At 42.3% G+C, this 25,968-nt stretch overlaps 3 protein-coding genes across 3 annotated transcripts; 2 read left to right on the forward strand and 1 right to left on the reverse strand.

Moving 5' to 3' along the window:
* Positions 1-113: 113 nt before the first annotated feature.
* Positions 114-15,722, reverse strand: LOC125761470 (lateral signaling target protein 2 homolog). The gene is made up of 4 exons (XM_049422614.1): positions 14,831-15,722; positions 5,373-5,513; positions 3,057-5,305; positions 114-2,783 (listed from the first exon to the last, which is right to left on the reverse strand). Exons 1-4 carry the CDS (start codon positions 14,864-14,866, stop codon positions 1,829-1,831), a joined length of 3,381 nt encoding a protein of 1,126 aa, XP_049278571.1. The 5' UTR covers positions 14,867-15,722; the 3' UTR covers positions 114-1,828.
* Positions 15,723-16,051: 329 nt separating this feature from the next.
* Positions 16,052-20,370, forward strand: LOC125761469 (DNA repair protein RAD50). The gene is made up of 3 exons (XM_049422612.1): positions 16,052-16,283; positions 16,348-17,123; positions 17,191-20,370. The coding sequence occupies exons 1-3, from the start codon at positions 16,215-16,217 to the stop codon at positions 20,270-20,272; spliced, it is 3,927 nt and encodes a 1,308-aa protein (XP_049278569.1). The 5' UTR covers positions 16,052-16,214; the 3' UTR covers positions 20,273-20,370.
* A 97-nt stretch (positions 20,371-20,467) lies between these two features.
* Positions 20,468-23,014, forward strand: LOC125761490 (pro-corazonin-like). The gene is made up of 3 exons (XM_049422649.1): positions 20,468-21,785; positions 21,931-22,132; positions 22,202-23,014. Exons 2-3 carry the CDS (start codon positions 21,945-21,947, stop codon positions 22,479-22,481), a joined length of 468 nt encoding a protein of 155 aa, XP_049278606.1. The 5' UTR covers positions 20,468-21,785; positions 21,931-21,944; the 3' UTR covers positions 22,482-23,014.
* Positions 23,015-25,968: the final 2,954 nt, after the last annotated feature.

Consider the following 25,968-nt stretch of genomic DNA (forward strand, 5'->3'; position numbering starts at 1 on the left):
GTTCTTTTCGTATATATTTATTTACTTTTCATCACGTACGATTCCTTGTCCCAGTACGCTTTCTGCATCTTTTCCTTTGTTTTTTAGCTCCAACCATAAGAGAACCATTCCCATTCAGTTTTTCATTTACTTTATTTTGTTTGCATTTATGGTATCAATTTTAAAAATATATAAAGATATCACTCAAATGATGGGGATGCTTCCTTTCCATTTACACAGTTCGTTCGTAATATATCCGCTTGCAAATTTCTGTGTACGGTCTGTTTTTTTTTGTTTTTTGTTTTTTTTATTATTTTTTAACCCATACTAATCGCTTGCGCATTTTCTACTACTCGCTGCCTTTTATCGCTTCATCGTACATACTTTATTGTTTTGTTTTGCTTCTTTCCGGAAACTTTAAAAGCAATAGAAAGAACGTTGCCTGTTCAACTTTAATTCGATTAACATTATGCTTTCCCCCGTACACGCGCATCACATCTTTTTGGCGGGAAACTTGCACGCTTGAAAAAAAAAATGGAACACGCTTCCGCGTGCGAGTGAATATCATTACTTTTTTTTGCTTTTGTATATCGCGTACGTACGCTTGGAAAACACGTTAATAATCGAAAAAATTTGCTATTCAAATACAATGGTACAGAACAAAAATAAGGACAAAATAAATCAAACTATCAAATCACTTCGACAGCGTGGGTTGCCACATGAGACAGACGGGTACCAGCAAAAAGCACGCACTCATAATTAGACTAAATGACTAAAATTTATCATATCATGCACATTCAAATTCACCTCCACAGCTCGAAAATGCAACAACAACAAAAAAACAAAACAACTGGCATATTAACTGAACCATTTTATAAATCCGTACGTAGTAAAACCGGTAGTAGTAAAACAAAGTCTTTACCGCTCTGTCTATAGTTTTTCGTGTAGCAAACGAGCCGAACGATTGCTCCGGTTTCGGTGCTCGGTTTGCTGCTGGGGAATGTGTTGGAGCTGAACATTTGATAGCAAGTTTAGAGTTAGTGAATTCGTTGGGGTTTCTTTTTTAAATGGAATACGCGTCACATTAAACAACACACACACAGTTTGATACAGTTCCGTCAACATTGGCGCATTGCACTCCTCCGGGTACTGTGTTTTGATTGGCTTGCCTTTAATTGTTATTGAACGATTTTTCCCGCTGCTGGGGAGCAGGACGTTCTTGGTGTCATGAGTTGGTCAAATTATATGCCGTATCCTTATTAAATACGTGACGATTTTTGCTTTTCCTAATAATTCTTCATACAGGTTGGTTTTAGCGTAAATCAAATGAATAAACAATATCAAATCATTTGTATGATGCTAAGGTGCACAAATATTCTTCGGCTTGAGATAGAATTCTAGTAAACATGCGAAATATTTTATCTTGCAACCAAAGCATTCCTAAAGTAATACGGTCCCGGCCATTTATTTTTGAATAAAAAAAACATCAACAAAAAATTATTAAGAATTAAAACGAAAACAAAAGCTGGACCGCAAGTAATGAACAGCAGAACAAACTATAGTTCCACATTAGATGTTCTGTTCATGGTCAAATAATGAAAGTATATCACAAATATTGAATAAACAAAGTAAAAGTAACTGCATTTTATCATAAAAAAGTTGTAGCTTCCGGCACGTCAAAAAAATACAGTCAAGCAGATGAAATAACAATAACGTTTACGAAAAAAAAAACATAAGCACATAAAGCATAACGAAACAATAACCATCACTCACGCGAACAACGCACATGGCGGAAGCTTTGCGCACGATGAGTTGGCTGGCTACCGTGTTCAAAAATCAAAACGTGCTTTTACACTCCAACTTCGTGAATATAGCAATCCCGGCACACGCGAACTGCTTTTGTCAGACCATATTTTGGTAGCGGTTTCGATAGATTGGAACAAACGCCACAGAACACCCCACCACAGTTGCGGCAATGGTGCCTTCTGCGAAACGGTGTAAAAGCCGACGCACAAGACATACACCGTGGTGCATCACAGTCTGGGATCCACCTCGGTGGCTCCTCTGGCATCCTTCGCTGTGACTGATGTTGCTCTATGTGTAAATCTCGCCCAGACGAGGATGTTGTGGTGGTGGTGGTGGTGTGGCCGGAGCCATGATGATTACCACAACCGCTATTACTATTGCTATTGGTTGGACTGTTTGGACTGCTGCGACTACGGCCATAGTCGCTTTTGGACCCGCTTGCACTGTGCCGACGAGTTCCGGCCGTTGCTTTCCCTCCCTCGACAACGATGCACGCTTCACTTAAACTAACGCTACGTTCCTGGGCGGTGCGAGCACTGCCCGTGCTGCTGTGGCCACTGCTAGCACCACCGCCCGGTGACGAGGCTACGACCGATACGGAAACGTTCACCGTCACGTTACGACCCTCCACGCTGGTTGTACGGCGCACGGGTGACGAATCGCCGGACGAAGCAAATACCGAATCCTGCTCGGGGTTTGCTTCCTCGGCTGAGTAGATGCTTTGACTGGAGCCACCGCTGTGGTTCTGCTGGTCGGCCGTTATCACGTCCTGTTCGCTTGCGCGGAACTCGAACAAATCGGACGGATTATGATGGTTGTCCTTTGATTCTTCCTCGTTGGCGTTCGCGTCCGGGGGTTCCTCTGGTTCGGGCGGTGATGAGTTCATGATGAATACGCTTTTTAGCATTTTTCTCAGATCAGCGGCAAAGTTCGTTTGCAGCTGATCAGCCACACCGGCAATGCACACAAACAGACGATGAAGAAGGTTTTCAGTTGTTCTAAAATTATACGGAGAAGGAAACATATTTTAAAACCATATGAGCGTTGTTTATACATGCCAAGAGTGAAAGGGGAGATCGAAACTTCTAACGCTACCGCAAACTCATTTTTTTTAAATAACCTCTCTAAATAACACTTCGAGAAGCAATTTGTCTGTTAAATAATCCCAAAAATGGCCCTTTTTCGAGCTTCTGAGTTTTTCTCCCCGCAAATCCCTTTCGAAAGGCTTTCGTTAGAGGCAACTAAAGTGTAATGAAGCTGTTAAAACTTACTGGAAATTGTTTCGACCGACCGCTCTGATGGCAAGTACTACCTCCTGCACATCACTGCATTCGCTCTGCGTCGGTGAGGTATCACAGCTGGAGGACGAACTGCGCTGATGCTGCTGTTGCTGCATTCGGCTATGGCGAGTGCTACCGTTCGTTGCATTCTTACCGGTGGTCGTCGTGCTAGCCACCGAGCTGGTCGCTTCCGTCGCTGCAGCATAGGAATGATGATGGTGGTGGTGATGATGGTGATGATGCTGATGCGCCTGATGCGGTTTCCGGTATGTCGATGACGTCGATGTTGAGGCCCGTGGCCGATGATGGCTCTGCTTGCGATGATTACTATACTGCGGTTGCTTCGTTTGGCTGGAGCTAGGCCGTGCCGAGATGCCTTTGGTAACATCATACAGCGTGTAATCTTTCGCCGGTCCACCAACCACGAATGTTAAACCCTCCGGATAAATGATTTCTTCTCCCTCTTCCTCATCCTCGTCATCGTCAGCATCGACATCGTCCGGCTCGTCTACGTCCGCCTCCTCATCTTCACTCGAAGATTCACTAATTTCAGGAGCCTTGTGCATACTACCACTTCTCGATCGTTTGCGAACGGATTTGTTCGTATTAGTTTGCGCTACCACCGTCGACAATGGTTCACCAGCGGTGTCATTCGTTTGTTCCACTTTGCCCGTTGCCACCGTACGTTCGGTATCCAGCTCCGGGGACATATCGGTGCTGTGACTTGCCGTACCATGGCCGGAATCGGAATCCACTAGCTTTTGCTGGCCGCTCGAATCGGCACTCGTCAGAATGCTTTCTATGTTGGCTTGCGTCACCGTCGATGGCGACGCTACGTCGGTATTGAGGAGCCGCAGTTCGTCATCCGTCGCAATAAAACTGTCCGTCAGCGGTGCTTCGTTCGTCTGTAACAAATTGCCAAAGTTGGTGTTTGGTATCAGGTATCCCGAAGCACAGTCTGTAGTGACCAGCCCATCCTTCATGTTCGGATCGTTGTCACCTTCGTCGTCTTCCTCCTCGTCGTCGTCCGCTTCTTTCTGTATGTGATTGTTATTGTCTTCGTCCACCTCCGGTATATTGTCGTCTCCCCCGTACCTACTGCCGGCCGGTTTCGCCACCTGTGAGGATGGTCGCGATTCCGACCTCTGTCGCAAATGCCTTTGATTGTGCTGATTCTTCGCTCTGCTGGTGCTACAGCATTCCGCATTGTTGCCATTGCTGCCAGTACCGTTCAGATCGCTGCTAGTGCTCACCTCATAACCTTGACTAACTATATGCAAACTTTTATCACCTTCACTAGCAACGTTCCCATCCGTCTGCCCATCGGCAGCAGCATTTGTCGCGTTCGTCGTCGTGATGGTGGTCGTCGTTACAATCACCACATGCTCCTTGCTTTCACCCACCGGCTCGTGTGCATCGAAATCTCGTACACCTTCACCGCTGACAGCATTACCACCATCGCCACCACCACCATTCTTTTCATCACAGATCAATTGTTCGCTCGCACTGATCTCTTCGTTTGTGCAGAGCAGCTTCTCCAGCTGGTACAGCTCGTGCTTTGTCAGCGTGTGCAACAAATCACGCATCTTTATCAGCAGCTTACGGAACGGTCGAAATATCTCCGAAATGTTATCTGCCGGCTGATCCATATTTAGTGGCCCATCGCGAAAGATTACCAGCCCGGCGATTATGGCCAACCGGGGAATAGAAAACATTAGTGCAGGATCGTACGAATCCACCTGTTCCTGCTCGAGCAAACCAATCTTTAATGCGCGCTGAAGCGTTTCCGAAAACAGTACGCAGATCAATTCTTGCATCTCGTACTCCTGCTTCGTTTTCACCTGCACCATTGCACTGACGTACACCAGCTCAAACTCGGCAAACAGACGATCGAATATCTTTAGGCTTTCGTACAGCTGCTCGGTAGCAGCATCGTTAAAGTCCAGCCGCAAGGTGGGACTGTTTGGAGTGTTGTTGCGAAGGCACTGCTCTCGTAGGCGATTCCGCACTATCTCGAGACTCTTGGTAACCGCTTTTGCGAGCGGACGCATCTTCGCCGACTCGGCCTCGCGGTTCAGTATCGACGAGCCGGCTGCTAAACACTCCGCACCGAACCACAGCTGCCCGGCCAAACTTTCCTGCAGCACCTCCTCGGGGAATTTCACGCGAAAGGCACGCTGTGCCCGATCGTCACCGAGCAACTCGTCCATGATTTGATTGGTGATCGCCAAAACGCGGTCCTACGATGATAAAATGGGGGGTATTAGCGTCTAAATAAAAGGGTTCGATTTTTTTCAATTGCCTTACCTGGCCTTGGCGAAGTCGGCTAACAAGTCGTGTACAACGGACGGGCTCTGCACGTCCATCGAAACTGTCCAGTTCGCTTGCAATCGCTGTCAGTGCACGATCAGCATGATAAAATCGTGCCAGAAGCGATTTGTCGTCAGCCTGTGAAAAAAGGAGAAAATAAAGGACATTAAATATTTAAAATACTAAATAAAAGGATTCTTAACTGCACAAAGCAATCATGAAATTGAACGATAGTTCAACAAAAAGTATTTTTAAAAACATTCTTTCTTGTTTAGCCTTTTTTCTTGATGATTTACCAAACTCTTCCATACTGCACCTCTTACAAATCATAATCGAATTGTCGGCCTAAACGGTTCAAGATCGTTTGTGTTGTTATCGTACCGAAAAGGAACGCATGCCCGATTATGCCTTTGTTGCTGTGTATGATTACGATCGAGCGAAACGGAACTAAGCGTAACCACCACCGCACAGTTGCACCGTTTAATGCGAGGACGCGGCTTCCACACTAAAAACGGTAGATTTGATAGTCAACGGCCATGGATGGTGCACAAGTTAACACATTTCGCAACAAAACCGAAACTGTACCGAGTAGTTGTGGTTTCAAATTTAGTTCAGATACAATAGAGAAAGGCCAGACCAGACCAGTGGAAGGGAATAAGCCGTTTAAGCCCGTTAGTAAACAAACGGTGTTTTACACACCCTGCCAGAAATAATAATCAACGATCATCATCAACCCCGTTGCGTGCCGGGTACCTTCGGACCAGTCGGCAACCAAATTCGGACGCATTTCCTTCCGTCATTCGTAAACTGTAAAGGTACGTCATGTAATTCGACCATTACGATTGCACCTTGCGCAATAAAGCAATAAATCAGGAATGATAGATTTTACTATCATAAATATATAAAGTGCAATAGAGAGCAGAAGTATAAATGCAAATAGTAATGATAAAAAATTACAGATTCTAATGCTTACCCAAACAACAAAAGTCGTGAACGAAAAAATAAAAAAAAATTTAATTAATAAGAAAAAAAAAGTAAGTCAAGCTCTTTAAGCTGCAACAGTGTATCATCACATCCACAGGTCAGTGAAGATGTACGCCACCAAAGCGTGGGACGTGTTATGGGAATAAACACTAATTATTAAGTCCAAATGGTTACTTCCAGTTCCGTGTTTCGTACTGGACCATGTCAGCATTCATATCATTCACGCGAAGGTGGCTGTTTTGGCAACAATGATATATAATGGAGCGGACAGCTTTCTCCACATTTGCCACTGGTTTAACGCATCGTTTTGCGGCGGTTTTTTTTTCACTCGTTGTACCACGATAATGAGTGTCTCCGCAATTGAGCAGTGACTGTTTCCTTATCATAAGAATGACTCATTTGCTCTGCTTTTATTTACTGTCTGACCTGGATTTACATTACTAATAAATATGTCTAGCTATTTAAAGAAATGTGAAGTGATAAGATCGAACTAAGTTGTCTTGATTGAAAAATGTTTGTTAACAATATTGAAGTACTTTTAAAAGACAATCGTACCGATTTAAAACGCAATACAAGTGCAACACACACACACATACAAAGAGTGCAATCAATAGCACGTGCATGTCAAATAATTGATCCACGGTAAACGTATAAGGTTGATTGTTTTACGAATAAATCACTCCACTGCCAGCGATTTGTGGTCTCATTTGCTTCCACGTGATCTTGGGCCCTTCATTGATAAGGTGACACTTACCAGTTACGCCGTACGGAAGATAATTTTAAAATGAAACAACTCACAGAACACAATGTAGTACAAGGGAATATAGATTATATTAAAATAATAATTTGTTTAACACGAACAGAAAAACATATTAAAGTTAGGAAAAAGTTTACTAAAAAAACGCGTAATTGAAATTAGTAAATATTTTTGAATATTAGTAGTTAAATTAATTTTCTTTAGATAACTACACTCATATTACTTATTATTTTTTGTAAAAGGTCTCACAACTCCTCGGTTTATTATTTCTTCAAATGTTTTTACTTTATTTTACATCCAAAAGAAAGACATCCAAACTGCTGTTTGCATGCGGTTCACAGGTTCCGTCTTGGTGGGAAAAGTTGTTTCACTTTGACCAGTTCTGTTTTTTTCCTCGGTGCTCTACGTTGGCTAAGAGCACAAAACAGGGAAAAAGGAAATGCACTGCAATCTCCTCAGACAAGGTAAAAAGTTTCCACGCACACAACGTCTGCTCTTCGTGTCCAATGGGCACAAAGGCTTGGTTGCTGCCTGTGAGATAGTAATAAGCACCAGTGCTGCCGTGGTGCGTTGGTTGTGGATTTACTTTCACCTTTACCAGACCGTTCATCAGCAAAAACCTGACGATAAATGCAATATTGGAGGTGATTTCTTTTCTCTGGTGTGTTTCTCTCCAATGTCGCCAGCACACTTTCAGCAAAATGAGATGATGCTACGAATAGTTATTTATGTATATGTCGTTGTTAAATCGAAAGAACTGCAGGAGATTTATTTCCGGCGAAATAATTTGATCAGTAATGAGTAATGATTATGAAAGCTGTGCTTTTTTATAAACAAAAATCAAAATAAGTAAAATAACTTATTAGTTTTCATAGATTTTTTATTTTGTTTTATTATTTTTGTTAATGATTTAAAATGGCTTCTATCAAAAATCAGCATTAAATGGAAGAAATTAAACGTGTTTTCTTCCTCAAGTTTGATTATTTTCAATTTTATTTGACAAATACTATATTAAATAATAATAATAAATATTTCTGAGTTTGATTAGGCTCTTACTCTTGCCTGAGAATAAATAGATTTTTCCTCAATGTGTTTACCTTATTTTAATCTATAATTGCTAGTAAAATAAGGTAAATACATTCAGCTACAATAATTAATTTCAATATTTATTTTTGCGTACAATTCAAAACACAGTAATGCACACTGTGTCCAAGCTACAAATGCAAATTGCAAATTTTATACAATCAACTTGTCACGTTTTACAATTTTGATCGGTTTTACCAGCAAATTCCCCTCGTCATCATCATTAAGCCCTTTACGCGCGTCTAGGAAATATTATGCATGCAAAAATACAAAAAAAAAACACGTTTAACTCCAGCATTGGAAATTACGCGATAAGACTGTCGATTGTCATCAGATGACTCACCAATTGCAGTGAATTAATTGAAGGGCCAGATCACGCAGATATGCAAATATGTGGTTTGTTCATTCTGAAATTTCATTTCTTATAATTTGTAAAAAATATCAAACAAAAAATTGTTTTTGTCTAAATGAAGCGTATTAACGCAACAAAAGATCGATCAAATTGTGACATAAAAGAACCGAACTAAACAACAAATCTTCTGCAGAAAAAACGCACAATACCCCTCCGGCGTCGTGAAGGGAAAATGAAAGTGCTAATAACGACCTCAATGAGGAAGACACTTTCCATTACTTTCAATTATTAACATATTACAAATGCGAAACGGGACACACAAGAAAGAAACCCTCTTTATTAGGGCATGTGCGGTGTGTGGCTGTCTTCTGGTGGTCCGTCGTCTCCAGTTTGATCTCGAGCGACTGTCATCGAATGCAAAACACACGCAACAACAGACCAGCAAACATGACGACAAAGGGGATGTAAGGCAGATATACTGTAAGGTTCCGATAATAGAAACACAAGGTGGAACTGATGCAGGGCACGTTGCAGAAAAATGAAGTAAAATACCAAAACAAAGAAACAAAGCAGTGCTTCGCTCGTGTGTGAGAATAAAATCGGTGGTGGAACGTAATGCAAAACACAGAAGCAACATATTTTTATTGCTTTTTCTTTTGTTGCTACTTTTCATAAACCAGTGACGTACATACGGACGAACAAAAACAAAAAAAGCAGAAACAAAAATAAACACAAAAATTGTCTTCAACCGATTCCGCACGAATAAGACCCAAGGGTCCGCGCGGATCAGGCTAGAAAATGTACTTCCTGCTTCCGCAATGATGACCACCGATGGTGGTGGCAATTCCGGTGTACCATGCTTCAGGTGCGCCTAGAGTGGCGACACGAAAGCTCTGAAAGCCGCGGGCACAAGTTTCGTTCCATCCGTCTACAGCCGTCGAGTCTCGGCGTCAAGGTCAATACGCAAGGAACTCGTTAGCGGCTACCGGTCCGTGAAGGCGACACAATGGAAATTTATCGACGCACTCTCCGGCAACGCAGACCGTGCTACCGTCGCAGTGGACCGAGTCACGGAGTTCGGAAAAGGGTCCGCGCATGGTAAAAAGACAACAAAAAAAACGTTCTGTCCCCGAAGACGTCAACGTGCTATTTAAAACCCCCCCTTCGTCCGAACTGACCTCCCTAACACGCGTGGAAATAGTTGACACTCGATTTCCACGTGCCGTTTTTCGACGTATCAACGTGGCGCTCTACGGGGGAACCGTTAGCCTGGTGGTTAGAACCACGGTGCCGCGTAATCGGTGTGACATTTGTCTTTAAATGTGGTGCTTTTAAAAAAAATAAGCAAAAAGCCAAGGTGTTCCCTTTCAGGGCTAATTCCGATGCATGTGATAATGGGTATGGAATTAGATTGCACTACAATTAACCGTTTCAATGTACTACTCTTATGCTGTGAAAGTATTGTAATCTTTTTTTTATAATTTTACTTTTTCATATCATACAAGGTTTTTTTTACAGATTATTATTAAATTTATTACTTTCTAAAAGTGCTAATTCTATAATTGAGTGTGTAGAATAAATTTTAAATATTGTTTTGTTTGAATAAATTTAAAAAGTTAAAGCTAGAGTTTTTTTTCTAGCTTCAGCCAGAATTCCTTGTTAATTGCCAGCTATCATAGTTGCCTCTTTTAATTGTCGGATTCTTTTATAGTCTTATTCTACTTGAATAATTTGTTGAGAAGAATGCTTTAATCATACTGAAAAATTATCACACAACATTCCGTACACAAATAAAGGAATTCTTTAATTAGTAGATTTCGAATTTAACACTAAAACTACCAAGCGTTTAAAGCGTTTTTCCTTCATTGTTAATTTTTAAACAATTAGGAAGAGTTGGAGTATATTTTATTGTTAATTTGAGATCGTATGCATATATGTATAAGTAAAACTCATGTTTCAACTACCCTAGGATTGTTTAACGCCAAAAAATAATATGATGAAAAGGAAGCGTTCCAGTCAAAATGACTGGTCGGGTAGTTCTAGTGTAAAGATCAGTTTCCTACTTCATTTTTATTTTTATTTGTTTATTTTAAATAGGACCGCCAGGCCGTTTGACACTTCGTTTTTATTTGTAATAAGTAAATTTTTATATTTTTTTCCACATTTTCTGTAACGTAATATTCATACATCAACGAGTATGAAACGCTGTTCTGGACGACAAAATTATTCTGGCACGAACTTTACACACATTATTATTGACATATTCTCGATCACGGACGGGGGAGGAGTATGCATGATAAAGTAGAAAACTAAACATACAAATTGAAAACACACGAAAAGATGTGCCAGACGTTAAATATTTTACTTTAGCCAAGCCCCGTCTTGCCATATGCGTTCGTTCCAAAAGGGTTTAATATGCTGAACAGACACCATGACGGAGTGCCAAGTGCCAATAAGAGGGAAAGAATATACGTTCTAATTATTTAAAATAAATTAAATGTGATACAAATACAGCTATCTACTTGCTTTAGTAAAAGAGCGAAAAGAGCTTTAAGCTGCTAAAGCTGATGTGAAAACAAAACCACAAATGATAAGGGTTTCTCCCTCCTGTTAGTAACGCATACTAATGAGTGGATGGGTGGATTAGTAGATGGTTCCACAACAAAAAGGAAAAAAGTACACCACACGGATAAGGTGTGGAAAGCTTCGGACCCAGGTGTTAGTAGCTCTTCCTATTGCGTTGCAAAACTCTCCGAACCAAAACTGCTTCTGTTCCGCCCAGTTAAGGTGGATTGCGAAAGAAGTGCACCGGCTAAAAACAAAAAAAAAGGAGGTTCGATGAGACGCATTTTTGGTTTCACAGTTTGGCCGTTTTTCGCGCATTATCAATTATGGAACCCGTCGTGCGTTCGTGTGCGAACGGCTTGAAATAAAAAGAAATATGACTACGGTCGTGTTACATCATCAAAATACATAAGCCACTCGCTAACCCCCATATTCGTTATCTTCTTACCCCGCAAAAGCAAAAGCTTTCACATTTATGCGTTAAGGGGGGTTGTTTTTATCGCTCAGTGAGTAATCCTCACCAAAGCATGAGCAGTACAATTATGACACTGGAAGTGAGTTTTGTTCTAATTCTGTAACTCATATCAACAAATTTGCATCTTGTTGTTGATAACAACAGCTCTTATATGCTGCTATATTTTCGACTTAATTTTTTTTTAATTAAAACTTCACCAAAAGTTTAAAAACAGTCCCCAGGCCAAGGGTCAGAAGTTATGCGAAAACAAAACCAAAAAAACGGCTCAATTTAAATGTATTCCATCCGTTCGTGCGATCTTGACGAAACAACCAGACCAGAAAAGGCCATAACACAGCTACATGCGCATCGCAAACGCATAACACAAATACACCACACAGTTAGTTGAGGTGGCCTCCTTTAAAGAAACCTGTTCGAAAATGATTTTTTATGGGGTGTATTTTTGGGGGGGGGGGGGTGGTGGGCTTGGTGGGTGGTTGTGAAATAACAATCGTACCACCTTCACGCATGTCGAGCAGTTTCAAAACACACATTATTGCTTGGTGGATCATCAATTGCTTCTACATTACTTCCATGCTAAGAGCTCCCGCCGCCTTTATTACTATTATTGTGGATATTTCCTTTTGACTGTCCTTTGGAGGGGGAGTGGAGGCGTTCTAATCCTTTTCCCGATCGATGTCCAGTTTTTTTTCGCCTCCCTTTCACAAACACCCTTTTATGTGACAAGCGATGATTTGAATTCCATTCAATCACAACTAAAGATTCTCCAAATAAGAAGGGCATTAGAACGGCAGCACTTTAATGGATTACCGGGTTAAAGCAATTCCCCGTCCCATTGAGGATTGTGTGATGAGGTCTACAGAAATCGAACTGCAATTGTCCAGCGGCCCTTTTGGTCTCTGAGCCTTTGCTATGGCTTGTATCAATTAGCGGCTACTCGAGCTTAAAGAACAGCAATTGACGGTGCATTCCGTCTGCCTTATCACGAATCTGCAGCGAAATGCATTGACGCAGTATCAACCGGTTAACTACTGCTGCGCATTTACATGCATTTAAGGGTGATTTTCTTTTTTTTTTCGTATCCAATACGCTGTGTGAATATAATATAATATTAATGGGTACATAGAATTCCATTGTTCAAAGTTTAAAAAAAAAAGTTTCCAATAATTTCGTGACAATAAATGACTTTGTTCAAATTTTATTTGAAGAATTATGAAAAAAAATCCTTTTCTCGGCAATACATGGATAATTCCATTTCCAGCATAATGAAGTGAAGAACGAAACGAAGGGACTCAATTCCCGACCCAATAGAAGCAACTAATACGATCTCACCGTGTAAAGCCTCCCCATCCCAGCATGACTCGAGAGTGTCCTCGAGTAGGAACGAGTTGAACAAGCTGATAAGAAGGTTTGTCGAGTGGCCCTTTACCGGATGTGTCGGAGAGAGGGATTGGAGCAACAAAAAAAAATAAGAATCTAGAGCTGGAAAATTGACAACCCATTAAATTATGTAGGTTATCAGCATTCAAATAAGCGGCCGAATGTCTGATGACCGAGTTGGATTAGAGCGCGTTTTCATCCACAAACTATTTGCTGAAAGTTTCAATTAACACTGGGTTTGAAGCACCTTGGTGCTTCTGTAACTACTGCGTATATTATGAAGAAACACGTGTAACCCTCTGTATGCTTGTTTACCCTCCATTTTTACGTGGCGCGTAACACATACGCAGCACCGTAACTTCACGAAGGTTTATTTACACTTACGCATACGATTTGGTTCAATGGTGAAGCGAGGGAATTATTGGGACAAAATAAATTAATGCATGAAAAAATGCTTGATTATAAATAAATGTATCAAACTCATTGTTCCCCTTTGGAGTCGTACGTTGTACTGCAGATTCTGAATAAAAAAAAAGAATGGAAAGGGTTGTTTTATCATGGTACATATTTTGCCAGCGATAAGATACAGATATCTGTTTACTGTCGCGTACAAAACTGCAAGTGCACTCAACCCCCTGGTCTAACCTTAAGGGACAACAGGACAACAACAAAAACCTTGGACGAGGTTGATGGCAGGAACGCAAAAACACACAAAAGGACAACAACATTTAACGTAAGGGTGGGGTAGGAGATAGGTACAGATCACACTTCCTGAGGTCGAAGACAATTTGTACTTTTTCAAGGTGTTTTTAACGTCATAATCGAACAGATTACGGGGATTTCCGCGACGTTCAAGAGCAAGCGTTCAACTCCATCAGGATAGTTTTATTTGACATAACAAAAACTTCATCAGTTTTGTCTAAAATCATCCAAGCAACCGAATCTTGAAAACACGTGCGTTTGATAGTATATGTGCGTGTGTGCGTGTGAATTTTCACTTCTTGCGTGTTTATTTATGTGGCGATAGCAGCCAGCCAGGTCCGCCGTCCAGACTTGTCGAGACAACAGCAGAAATTGTGTTGTGGCGCGTTGGTAGTGCCATTTGTGGTCGATATACCGTACGCAACGGCGCGGACATGAAACATTCGCCGTTCGAACGTACGTGCCCGTACGTGTTTGCTTTGGTGTTGGTGACGCAATTCGCTCGCTCCCCTCCCCGAAGGCCTTCTCGGTCGATTTGCCGTCGCGATGTTATATTCATAACTAGAACGGGGTTCACAAACGTTACGCGATAAAATTTGGCTAAAAAAAAAAAAAACAAAGCGCCCAAAGGGCCATCGCATCACTATTTATCATCAACATTCACAAGAACGTACAGTTTTGTGATAAAAGTTTCGCCATCCCTGACCGAGCCATCGCAATGATACGCACGCAACGCAACAACGCACACACACAGAGAGAGGCGCGTGATGTTTCTGTTGTTTTTTTTTTCCTTTCTTCGCTCTGACTCGCACACAGCCTTCTCGCGCGCACTACGTCACAGCAGACGGGGGAAAAGGAACAAGAAAAACAATACTCCATTGCATTTCTGGTCGTTTCTGTGGCGCCCAATAGTTTCGCTTTTCTTCTTCTCGACGCAAATGAAAAGTGTTTCAATGCCCCCCCCAATCCCCCTTCTGTTTGGTTTGCAAGGCTCCCCACGAACCACGAGCCAAAGAGGAAGTGTATGGAAAAAAAATTAACTACCACCATTTAGCTCGGTACGTGAGAGCAAAGCAGAAAATGGTCGCAGCCACAAGGACGGCAGCATTGAGCCCATGAAAAAAACCATGACTTTTCCTCTTGTTGAGACAACTTACCTTTGGCTTGTTTAACCATTTTCGCAACGAATCCATTGCTGGTACTTTTCTTCCCTTCTAATCGCTTATCAATTGAACACTGCTGCACGGATTCCGCGGGGTTGACCCGCGTTTATGTTGCACAAAGCGGGCCTTGCGTGGGTAATACAGTCGGGGATGGTTATGGAATTACTTTTTTTTTTAGTTTCTCACCACAGCAGCAGCCACAACCTTTTTTTGTTTTGTTTTGCCAGGTGGCACACACCTAAGTCGCCTGTTTTTTGTTATGTTATGCCTTCCTTTTACACACTGCGCGGCACACATAGATTTGTTGTCACAGTGATGCACTTCATTCACGAAAACAAAAACACACACACGCACACGGGTACGGGCGCACCAAACAGTGAATGCACGACACGAAACACGACTTTCTCGCACCCTTAGCCGTACATCTTTTTATTCTTAATGGTCAGCGAAGTGGAAGGCAGTGACGGGTTTTTTTTTTGGTGATAGGTGATACTTTGTGGACATGCAACGCGCACGGTACTTCCGAATTCGATCACCATGGTGTGGACGATTTCACTGAATCACTTTTCTCACATCATCACTGCAGGCGTGATGTTCCATTTTTTTCTCGCTTGTGAATGAGAAGATTGCGTTCTAGACACTTTACTTTAGTGTTTTTCCCCCTACCCAGCAATGAGTCACACACTACGTGGAAACGTGTTTGTTCACATAGGGCAGATTGGAAACGGTGAACCACAATGAAACTGCACAACACACAGTGCCCGTCTGACGATTTCCCTCAAATTCGCGTTTTTTCTGCTCAGCGCCACCATCCAAGTAAGATCATCGGGCACACAAACCCACACATGGCAACCGAAGCGTATGGAGTGAAGGTCTTCTTCTTCATTGCAAGTGTGTATGCGATGGTGTGAGTGAAGCTTGCTGTAAATAATAAAAAAACCAAACACACACACAAGCCAAGGGTTCCCGATGATGGCTGAATGCGTATTCGAAATAGAACAGCTGTCAAATCATTAAATTCGAATGTCAAACTTCGAATTTAACAGAAATTTGCCGCTGCGTTTCGTTCAAGCTACAAAACAATAAGAATTAAAAAAAAGGATATTTTATTTGCAAATTGTTTCATTTATAATTGTTTCTTAGTAATGTAAAACAATTGCACTTCCTATTGGCGATTTGGTCAAAAAAATAATAGTGGTTCGGATACTTACCCAGTGTGCAAACTAAAGAGCGAGAACGAAAATCTCCCTAGAAAGAGCTCGAGAAACAAGCTGTCAAATCATACACAATCTTGGCGCTTCTTTTCGGAAGCGAAGAACACACCGTGAATTTTCCTGTACGAACAAACTTGCTCTGTAACCGGTAAAATATTTTCACTATGTCCACGATAAAGAAGCTTGAAATACGAGGTGTACGTAGTTTTGGCGTTGAGCGTGACGATGTACAGGTAAGCAACATTCGCTGAGGCTGGCATGTGATGTGTACCTAACTGGCTGCTGTCCCATTTTCAGCAAATAAATTTCCGGTCGCCGCTTACGTTGATCGTGGGGCAGAATGGATGTGGTAAAACCACCATCATAGAATGTCTGAAATATGGTCTTACTGGAGAACTTCCACCAGGTACGAACCGTGGAATTGGTTTCGTACACGATCCCAAAATATTCAACACCGTAGAAAGCCTGGGACAGGTGAAGCTGATGGTGAAGGATTTCACGGGAAACACGGTGACGGCAATACGTTCGATGAAAATTACGCGCAAAAACAAGACTCCAAAGTTCGAGACGTTGGATTCCACCATCACCATGGAGAATGCACAGACGAAGGAAAAAATCACTATGACACGTTCGCGAGTTACAGACATCAACAACGAAATGTGCGACGCAATGGGTGTTTCGAAAGCCATTCTAAACAACGTAATATTTTGCCACCAGGAAGAATCCTGCTGGCCACTGGATGAACCTAAAGAGCTGAAGAAAAAGTTCGATGCCATTTTCGGAACCACCGAGTACAACCGGGTCATCGACAAGCTTATCAAAATCAGCAAAGGGTACAATGAAGAGCTGAAGGAAAAGATGGCAGATTTGAAACTGCTGGAGAACGTAAAGTCGCAAGCTGAAACAAAACAGCTGCAGCTAGAAGATGGTGATAAAAAGCTAGGAAAGTTACATCAAACTATTAGCGAGCTAGAAATCGACATTAAGCCGATCCAGGATAAGCTCGAGCAGTTAGCAATAGTTGAGCGTCAGTATTCTTCACTGTTAACAAAAAAGATAGAATTCAGCTCCAAGTAAGTATTTCGCATCCGACGTGTATTTTTCAATTTTTCATTAAATGTTTTTTTTTCTATTTTTTAGGATAAAGAGCAAAAAAGAGCAGAGCCAACAGTTGCAGGCAAAAATAAACAAACTTTTTGATGGTTCTTTGCATGAGTTGGAAGTAGAAATTAAAATATTCCAGCAAACTTCTGCCTCAAAGCATTCCGAGTTGGAGGAGGATGAATCGGAACTGCAGCGGTTCAAGTCGCAGGATCGTTCCCTGCAAAGCAAGCTGCAGTCAATAGATGGGCAAAGGATTGAGTTTTCCGAAAAGCAGAAACGAGAACGCGAACTTCAGATTGAGCGGGGCAAAAAGATGAAGACCCTTGGCGGTAAGCTTACTCTCGCTTTGTCCGATAATTTGGGCGATGCTTCGATTAGTGCTAGCGTTTTAGAATCGGGTCTTAGCTCGATCCGTAATGCTTTGAAACAACAAGAGCTTAATTTACAATCGAAAACCAAAACGTTCGAGGAGGATGATGTACGGGCTCAAAAAAGTATCGATAAGTTGAGGGAAACCAAAGCCACACTGGAGAGCGATTCCACTTCCAAGCGCAAACAAATTGCTCAGCTAGAACGAGAAAAGCTGCAAGCTATGCGTGAGGTGGCTGAAATTGAAAGTTCTGCCGAATCGCTGAAACGATTGATCGACGAAATCAACCGGCTCGAACAAGAGTACGAAACGCAGGTGGCGGCAACCAATTTACCAGCAATGAGAAAAGAGCTTGGCGAACGGAAGCAATTGCGCGATCAGCTGCAAGGTGAGCTAGATCGTTTGGAAGAGCGGATCAGTTCGTTGGATAAGGTAGCGATGAAGGAACAGGAGCTAACACTGAAGGAACAGCAATGTACCAGCCGTGAAAATGAGTTACGCCGACTGCGCAACAAGCATGCAGATAGCTTACGCCGTCTATTTCCCGATCGTACAATTGAGTCAAACTATAAGACCAACCTGCAAAGCCTATACGATGATTTGCAAAAGGAGGTAAAAACTGTAAATGAGAAAATACGTCGAGCACAAGCGATTGTGACCGAAATGGAAACTACGCGAAAGAACCAAAAGACTCAGCTGGAACGGTTGGAGCGTGATTTGGGAGAAGCGGAAGAAAAAATTTACAGTGCCTGTCGGGGCAATGCTTACGAGGACGTGTTGGCTAAGCTGAACGATAAAATTGCCAAAAACAATATGGAGCATGGAGAAGCACGATCGGCCGTAGTTTTGTATCAAAAGTTTATTTCTAACATCGAAAATGATCGCTGCTGTCCGGTGTGCGACAAGGGGTTGGAAAGTGAGGACGTTCACGATGTTAGTAGCAAGCTTTCCGATGAAATCCGACGACTGCCAGAGAAGATTGAAGCACTGGAACGTACGCTCAAGAAAGATCGTTCCGATTATGATAAGCTGTTAGCATTGAAGCCCATTTCCGAGCGGTTGGAAAAGCAAAAGAAGGAACTGCCCCAGTTGAAACAGCAGTTGCAGGATACAGAAAAGCGGCTCACTACTGCATCGGACGATCTGGAGGAACATCAGCTGGCTGTGTCGGAACCGACCGCCAACATGCAGTTAATTAATACGATTGTCGGTGATATGAGCATCCTGGATAAGCTTGGTCTCGAATTGGAACGCATGAAGCGCGGTGTTGAGGAGCTACGATCCCAACTGGGAACTCACATTACTGAAGGAGTAACAATTGAATCACTCAAATCGGAACGCGATACATTGCGCACCAATTTTAAAACGGAGCGAAACGTTGTGGATGAGATGCAAAACACAATCGATACGAAGGCAGAAAAGCTCAATAACATGCAATCCCGCAACAATCAGATGAAGTCGAAGAAGCTGAAGTTGCAAGAAGCGGTTCAATCGTTGGATCAGAAGCGCGCAAACGTTAGTGAGATGGGTGCAAAAATGACTACACTAAACGCTGAGCTCAAAACTGCCGAACAACAGCTGAACCCCGTGAAGGTGCAACTGCAAACGGAGCTAGAGCAAAAGCAGCGCGCAAAGGAGCAAAACAACCGGGAGCTACAAGTGTTGCGCAAAACATTAGATGCGCTGCGTTGGGAGGAGACGGAAATCGTTCGGTTGGGTAGCGAATTGGATGAACTTGCGGCACTTAACTTGAGTGCAGAGCTGAGCCGGCTCCAGTCGAAAAAAGAACAGGTACAGCAGGAACAAGACCAGCTGAAACGGAGCATGGAGTGTAAGGCAAAAGGCATCGAAAAACTTAAACAGGACATTGCCAATCAACATATGCAAGAGCGTGATCTGATAGATAACAAGGATCTAAAGCGTTTGATACGTGAAACGACCGATCTAGAAGCGGAGCTCGCAGTGTTGCTTAAGAACATGGGCGACATGGAAGTGGGAAACGTACAGAAAGAACGCAACCGGCTTATTGACCTGCGTGATGCCTTACAGGCGAAGCGCAGTGAACTGAATGGTCAGGCGAGTGAACTGAAGCGTCAGCTAAACGAGCTCCGAAAGGAGTTGGAGCACAGCGAATATCGCAATGCTACTCGAAACTATTTCAAAACTTTGGGCGAATCGATGGTGCAGCGAAAAATCATCAGCGACATTAAAAAGTACCGGGATGCACTCGAAGGTGCGTTGCAGGAGTATCACACCGAAAAGATGCAGGAGATTAATCGTACGATTTTTTCACTGTGGCGTGATATCTATCGTGGAAACGATATCGATTACATACGCATCAATACGGTGGACGATGGTGTCGCGGAACGGTCGGACCGACGGCGTATATACACGTACGGTGTGGTGCAGGCAAAGCATGATGTAGAGATCGATATGCGCGGTCGCTGTAGTGCTGGACAGAAGGTGTTGGCCTCGCTTATCATACGCTTGGCGCTGGCGGAAACGTTCAGTAGCAACTGTGGTGTGATGGCACTGGATGAACCAACTACTAACTTAGACCGGGAAAACATAGAGTCGTTGTGTGAATCTTTGCGTCGGATTGTTTCCGAACGACAAGGAGGTAACTTTCTGCTGATCGTCATCACGCACGACGAGGAGTTTGTGACAAAGTTGGAGCAGTTCGAAACGTACTATCGAATTTCGCGTAATGGCGATGGCAAATCGATGATTAAAGAGGAGAGTCTCTAAACACCATTCCACACGTAAGATGTTAATTGTTTCTTATTTACTACGTATAATATTTGGGTTAACAATAAATTCTACATTGTTCGCCTGAGGGCGAATTCAATAATGATGTACTTCTCAAAATCTCTTACTGATGGATGATGTATAACTAAATCCGTCTCTCTGATCCGGATCTCTAATTTGGTCCGAATTCTCTGGCTATCTGGCGAAAGTGTCTTTCGATTTCGCATACAATCTAAAGTAATACTAGCAATATAAGTATGATAAGTGTGGGGATCTGACGACCAGAAATATTGCGTCTTTTTCTCATTTGTTTATCTCGGCTATTTCATCCTTTCGACACCTTTTACTTCTAAATTGTATAATGATTGAGATATTGGAACAAAGTTTTCAAAAATCTTCATCGAACCAAAGGTTTGACCTTGTGCAAAACGATGTGACCGTTGTCGCAAATCAACATGTTCATGTGTTCGAAGATGAAACACCAAGGAATCGGTATTTATGGATCAACAATAGTCTCCTAATTGCTCATAACCATATACACGCACCATACACACGCTTCCTTAATGCTGCCTCGTACTTTCCTCCCACATGGACCGGTAGAGGGGAACTGTTTAAGATTGAAGCATATCTTCGGTTATCTATACCCTTATGCAAATGATACACATCTTACGTTCGCTCAACAACAACCTTGATACTCCCGTCTGCCGGTTGCCGTACCATCCAACAAAACACTGCTCTCGTTGGCACGTCAGCAAATCCGTGGAACGTAATTTAGATCCTTTTGTTTTTCAATCCCACTGAAAGACATCCACCCATCCGGATCCATATCCTGCAGCTTCAACAGCAGAAATTCTGCCCTTCTACACGCTATCGTATGATAATAACAAGGATCAAAGATGCTCATATGCTTCTTGAATGCGCCCGGGGTGGTGGTTTTGCAGCGGGATGTCTGTATGGGATATGGAATTCTCGCTCTCCCCCATTTGCTCCGTATTGACGGAATTTTCGCGTACGAGCGGTTTTTGGTCGGATTTTTGAGTTTGGCTGTGCCATTTGCATAATTTCAACTCTCACCACAATCCGATTCACTTTAATTGATTGACTTTGATATGCTGATCCGCCGCCGCTGTCGGCTGGTGAAGAGGTGTTGTCGACGTTACTGAGGTGCGATAATATGCGTACATGCGTATTACACTGGAAGGATACACCGGACAGGTTGTGGAAGAGGGTGTTCAGTACGTGATTTCGTCGAACTGATTTGTTGATGCGTTCGAGTATGAACCGATACATCGTAGACAGGGAGAAGATGCTGTGAATAGTATAAAAGCAAGCTGTTGGACAAGGTCTAGCCAACAGTAGCAAATCGAATTTGGACTAGCGACAGTCAGTTGGTGGCACCTGTTGCACCGTGTGGTGTAAAGTGAAGTTACTTGGTGTAGCACGTTGGAATTCAGATTTACAATTTAAAGAAATCCGAACAAGCGAACAAGTGCTTTGATTGTGGTGTGATAAGGTATAGGTATAGGCAATATTGAAAGATATTCTATAATTTTGAAAGTGGTCTATTGGTTGGAATATTCACCAGCTCCGACAGAGCCTAACTCTTTGTGTCCAGTACAAAGGGAGACGCCTTGGTTCATTGATATTTTCCACTTTAGATCTGTCGTTCAATATGCTGCACATTCGCACAATTGCGTTCCTGCTAGTTGGGTTGATAGTGCTCGTGAATGCCCAAACGTTTCAGTACTCTCGCGGTTGGACAAATGGCAAGCGATCTTCATCGGTGGAACCTGTTGCTAGTCAGGGCCCGGTATCCGCGATGTCCTCCGGGACATTAAGCTCGTTAAAGCCAAATGAAAAGTATGTACCAATGAGACAGTGGTGATGGTTTACAGCTCAGTTTAATTGTTCCGTTTCATTCTCTCCCAGGACTTTACTGCGACGGTTTTTGCGGAATCCCTGCGATCTACGGGTCGCCAACCTGCTGGCTGGACATCCGAGCAAAGATCTCTACCAGCTGGCCGGTAATAGCTACGACAGCTCCGAGTCGGCAGGATCCGCATTCATTTTGCCGCAGTTCCTAATGGATCCCGATGAGGGCAACGGAAACAGTAATTTGCCCAACGGCGGTCGTCCGATGGAGGATGAATTGCGCTTTAAGCGCGGTACATCGTCCGGTATCGGTGATCCTCGTCAGAAAATTGCCTAAAAACCTATCCATCAGCCGTCATCATACAACCCATCACAGTCAGTCTGTCTAATATTTGAAGATGAAAGAAAGGAAGAACGGAACAACAACATCCAAATCTGCGGAAGCAGGTGCCTACATTACTGGATTGTCCACGTGGCCATAATTGTTCGCTGAAGATGGTATCCTCGAATTGCACGCACGCCAACAGAAAACCGATGATTCAATAATGATCCACTGGAGCAGGCGGACGAAGCGATTATTCATTTGTTGCAGTTTTGACACGATGTCCCCTGGACGGAACCCTCGCGATGCTTTTTTCTCGTCTGTGCCGGGGTTGAGGTGCTGTTTCCGGTTGGTACAGTCGGTACAGGTTTGCAGCCATATAGTAAAAAACCGTGTCCGTGTACCCTGAGAGCACCTCAGCCCATGGTTCAGAAGAATATCGTTGTATTTTACACACGCGGGGGTTCATGTAAGCAGCGGACTGTTGCGAAAAAAAAGTGTATTATAATAGAAGATAAAGGCAAGGCATCTTGTCGCGTTGAAGCATAGTGGGCGTTCTGTTTGTTTTCTGTTTTGGGCTTGTTAAGGCAAGCAAGATCGACTTGAGCGGAAAGCGTCGATTAGGGTTTCAGAAAAAAGAGGAACTAAAACTGACCTGAGCAGAATGCCGAAATTGAGTTGTCCCTGCCGGTTGAGTTGGCCGGCAGTTGCAGGCGGTGCAGCTAATTGAAAGGTTTCGGCTGGGTGGACGAGATCGACCTTGGCGGTTGTTTGGGAGTTGGGTCAAATTATGGGTTCTTTTTTTTATGACCCTCATCCGATGTGAGTTAGCTTCTCTTCCGGTGATATGCATGAATTGTTGGAAAAAAACGTATGATATCGTCGATGGTGGCTTGTACAACTATTTACGGATGTAAAATGATAATTTTGAAGGAATGTCCGGTTAAGCGTGAGTTGACGGCGGTTCATCAAGGCAGAAAGCAGATAGCAGGTATCGAAAGAATGAAGATAATCGTTTACATTTAGATGACTAACGATCGGAAAATTTACGTTGAGGGTGGTATTTTAGAAGCTTTTGTTGAGTGATAAGAAAGAGATACAATTTAGCACGCCTGTTGTGTAAAGAAAATCAAAAGAGAAATTAATTTACAAAGTTAAATGATTCACTAAAATACGACGATGAAATATGCCAAGATTGGGTATATTTTTTTAAATTTGATTGGTTTGAAGAAAAGACTTATTTCTGCAAAACTCTGTAGCTTAATACTTCACGCCCAAAATGTTTTTTTTTAACACTAGAACTACCAAGCATTTAAAGCGTTTTTCGTTTGTGGTTAATTTTTAAACAATTTCGAAGAGTTGAAGTTTATTATATTGTTTATTGAAGTTCGTACTATAGAATTTATATATGTATAATTAATGTTTCAACTACCTTAGGATTAATTCCTAAAAAAATTTGATGAAAATGAAGCGTTCCAGTCAAAATGATGTCTGGTCCGGTAGTTCTAGTGTTAAAAAAGACAAAATTCAAACCTGAACAAGATTTAGCTGAGGTAAATGATAATCCTAATGGCTACCTATAATCTAGCAGTACCATTGAGAGAAATGGAACGGATTGGATTGCTCAAACGAATCATTAATTTATCAAACTGACAAAACCTGACGTGAATGGTGGATCAACCAATTTCGTCTATCCTAACACGTGTTGTTCCAGTTGTCCAATTTTCGCATCAAAATAGCCAATCGTCCTGGAAACACTTGCTCGATCAGTATATGGGAAAAACAAAACAAAAACGCTTCAAAACATTCGTCCAGTTTGTAATTTGATCGGCGTGAGTACAATGAGGATTTGTTGTACAATGGAGTTAGGGTACGGTCTCTTACACTAGCAGTTCCTAGATGCTGTAAAAGATACAAAAGAACTGATCTATTAGTGTGGGACATATTTTTTCATTGCAATCTAATCGTCCGTCGATCTCACTCCCACAGCGCATGAAATTGCAACGGAACGGATTAGCAAGAGCGTATGCCACGAGGGCGAACGAGTACCGAACTCGATTCATACGGTGTGAGATATCAAGCCAAACACTTCAAAAAGAGCAACAACGATCAAAATGTTTCTTCCCTTACCCGATGCATCCTTCCGCTTTTTTCCCCCATTTCATCCGTTAGCATGACCTTATTCGAGGGCTGGCAGAAAAGACCCCTTTTTTCACATCGTGACCCGGTTTTACGGTCCCTTACTGCAATGCCTTGAACAGGTTCGTATTACTTTATAATTAATTTATGTGGATGAATGATTGCCCGTACCGGTCGCTGTGTATCTGTGTGTATGTGAAGCGTAGCTTTTCCCGTGGCAATTTTTCCTGTAGGGCACAAATTTTTCCCTTGGGTATGTTTCCGTTTATCCGTTACTGTGACAGTGGAAACAAGTGAATCTTTTCACTGGACAGGACCGTTTATCACTATCCTGACGAGACATATTCTTTGTGACGTTTGAATGTCATGCTTTTTTTTGCTACGTTCATGCAAGAGCTGTACGAAACGGATCAGTTTGTAATTTAAAGAATCAACGCCAATTCTCTTTTTGACCATTACATTTTACCTGGTTTTCTTTTCGCCTGTTGATAGGAGATTCTAATCAAAGAACACAATCCACGCTTAGCCACTTAGTAACAACCGGGTGGTGAAAGAAATGAAACAAAAAATAGAAACGATTTTGCTTTTTCACACCTTTTTGATTATTTTACAACACCCGCAATTCCTTTTTTCTTTGGCTGTGTTTTTTTTTCTCCGTTGGTCAGCCTAAGATACCAACCAGGAGAATTGTATTCTAAGATATTTACCATGGCAAAACCGTTCACCCAGCTCAGGTGAAATTCATTTATCTTTAAAGAATTCAATTTGCGAGATTTTAATCAACGCTTGCAAAAGGGCGAAGACACACGGGTCAGACGTAACGTGATTCAGACACGCCGAATTAGACGATCATATTTAGGGAGGCACAAATATGCCTCTCTGAGCTCTGATGTAGGATGATGCTTCAAACCTGGGTGAATAATTTATTTGCATTAAACAAAAAAAAAACAACAGGAAACAAATGAAAGGAGATGGACAACAAAATGAGGCAAAATGAAGGTTGGAACTGAAGAACCAAATCGCTAGAATTTGAGATGCAAAGCTGCTCCACTCTCTTGGGCGTATGTTTTAAGCAAATCACTGTCTTAGGGGATTGCTAAAGTAATTCGAATACTGTCCAATTTACTGTAAGTATAAGAAAAGTTGAAGACCCGTTGCTAAATTAAGTTGGTTTAATGATGCACTGCTGCTGTCTGATTGTGGAATTCTTATCGATTTCTTTTGGGTTATTTAGATATTGTGGCTTATTGTGTGTGTTAATTGAGGTTTATTATTTTTTTCTTGGCTTAATTTCTTGCTTATTAGACTTATTTTTACCTCGCAGCCGGATAGTCAATCCTTGCTACGGGGGGACGGTCCGGAT

This window comes from Anopheles funestus, chromosome 2RL (assembly GCF_943734845.2).
Source record: "Anopheles funestus chromosome 2RL, idAnoFuneDA-416_04, whole genome shotgun sequence".
NCBI lineage: Eukaryota > Metazoa > Arthropoda > Insecta > Diptera > Culicidae > Anopheles > Anopheles funestus.

What these genes read in the sequence shown, in the direction of transcription:
- LOC125761470 (XM_049422614.1), bottom strand. Translation starts at nt 14,866, where the DNA reads ATGGATTCGTTGCGAAAATGGTTAAACAAGCCAAAG. An exon ending in AATGGTTAAACAAGCCAAAG is followed by an intron (nt 5,514 to 14,830) that starts GTAAGTTGTCTC and finishes CTTTTTTCACAG; the next exon opens with GCTGACGACAAATCGCTTCT. An exon ending in GCCGACTTCGCCAAGGCCAG is followed by an intron (nt 5,306 to 5,372) that starts GTAAGGCAATTG and finishes TTATCATCGTAG; the next exon opens with GACCGCGTTTTGGCGATCAC.
- LOC125761469 (XM_049422612.1), top strand. Translation starts at nt 16,215, where the DNA reads ATGTCCACGATAAAGAAGCTTGAAATACGAGGTGTACGTAGTTTTGGC. An exon ending in TTGAGCGTGACGATGTACAG is followed by an intron (nt 16,284 to 16,347) that starts GTAAGCAACATT and finishes TCCCATTTTCAG; the next exon opens with CAAATAAATTTCCGGTCGCC. An exon ending in AAGATAGAATTCAGCTCCAA is followed by an intron (nt 17,124 to 17,190) that starts GTAAGTATTTCG and finishes TCTATTTTTTAG; the next exon opens with GATAAAGAGCAAAAAAGAGC.
- LOC125761490 (XM_049422649.1), top strand. Translation starts at nt 21,945, where the DNA reads ATGCTGCACATTCGCACAATTGCGTTCCTGCTAGTTGGGTTGATAGTG. An exon ending in TCGTTAAAGCCAAATGAAAA is followed by an intron (nt 22,133 to 22,201) that starts GTATGTACCAAT and finishes ATTCTCTCCCAG; the next exon opens with GACTTTACTGCGACGGTTTT.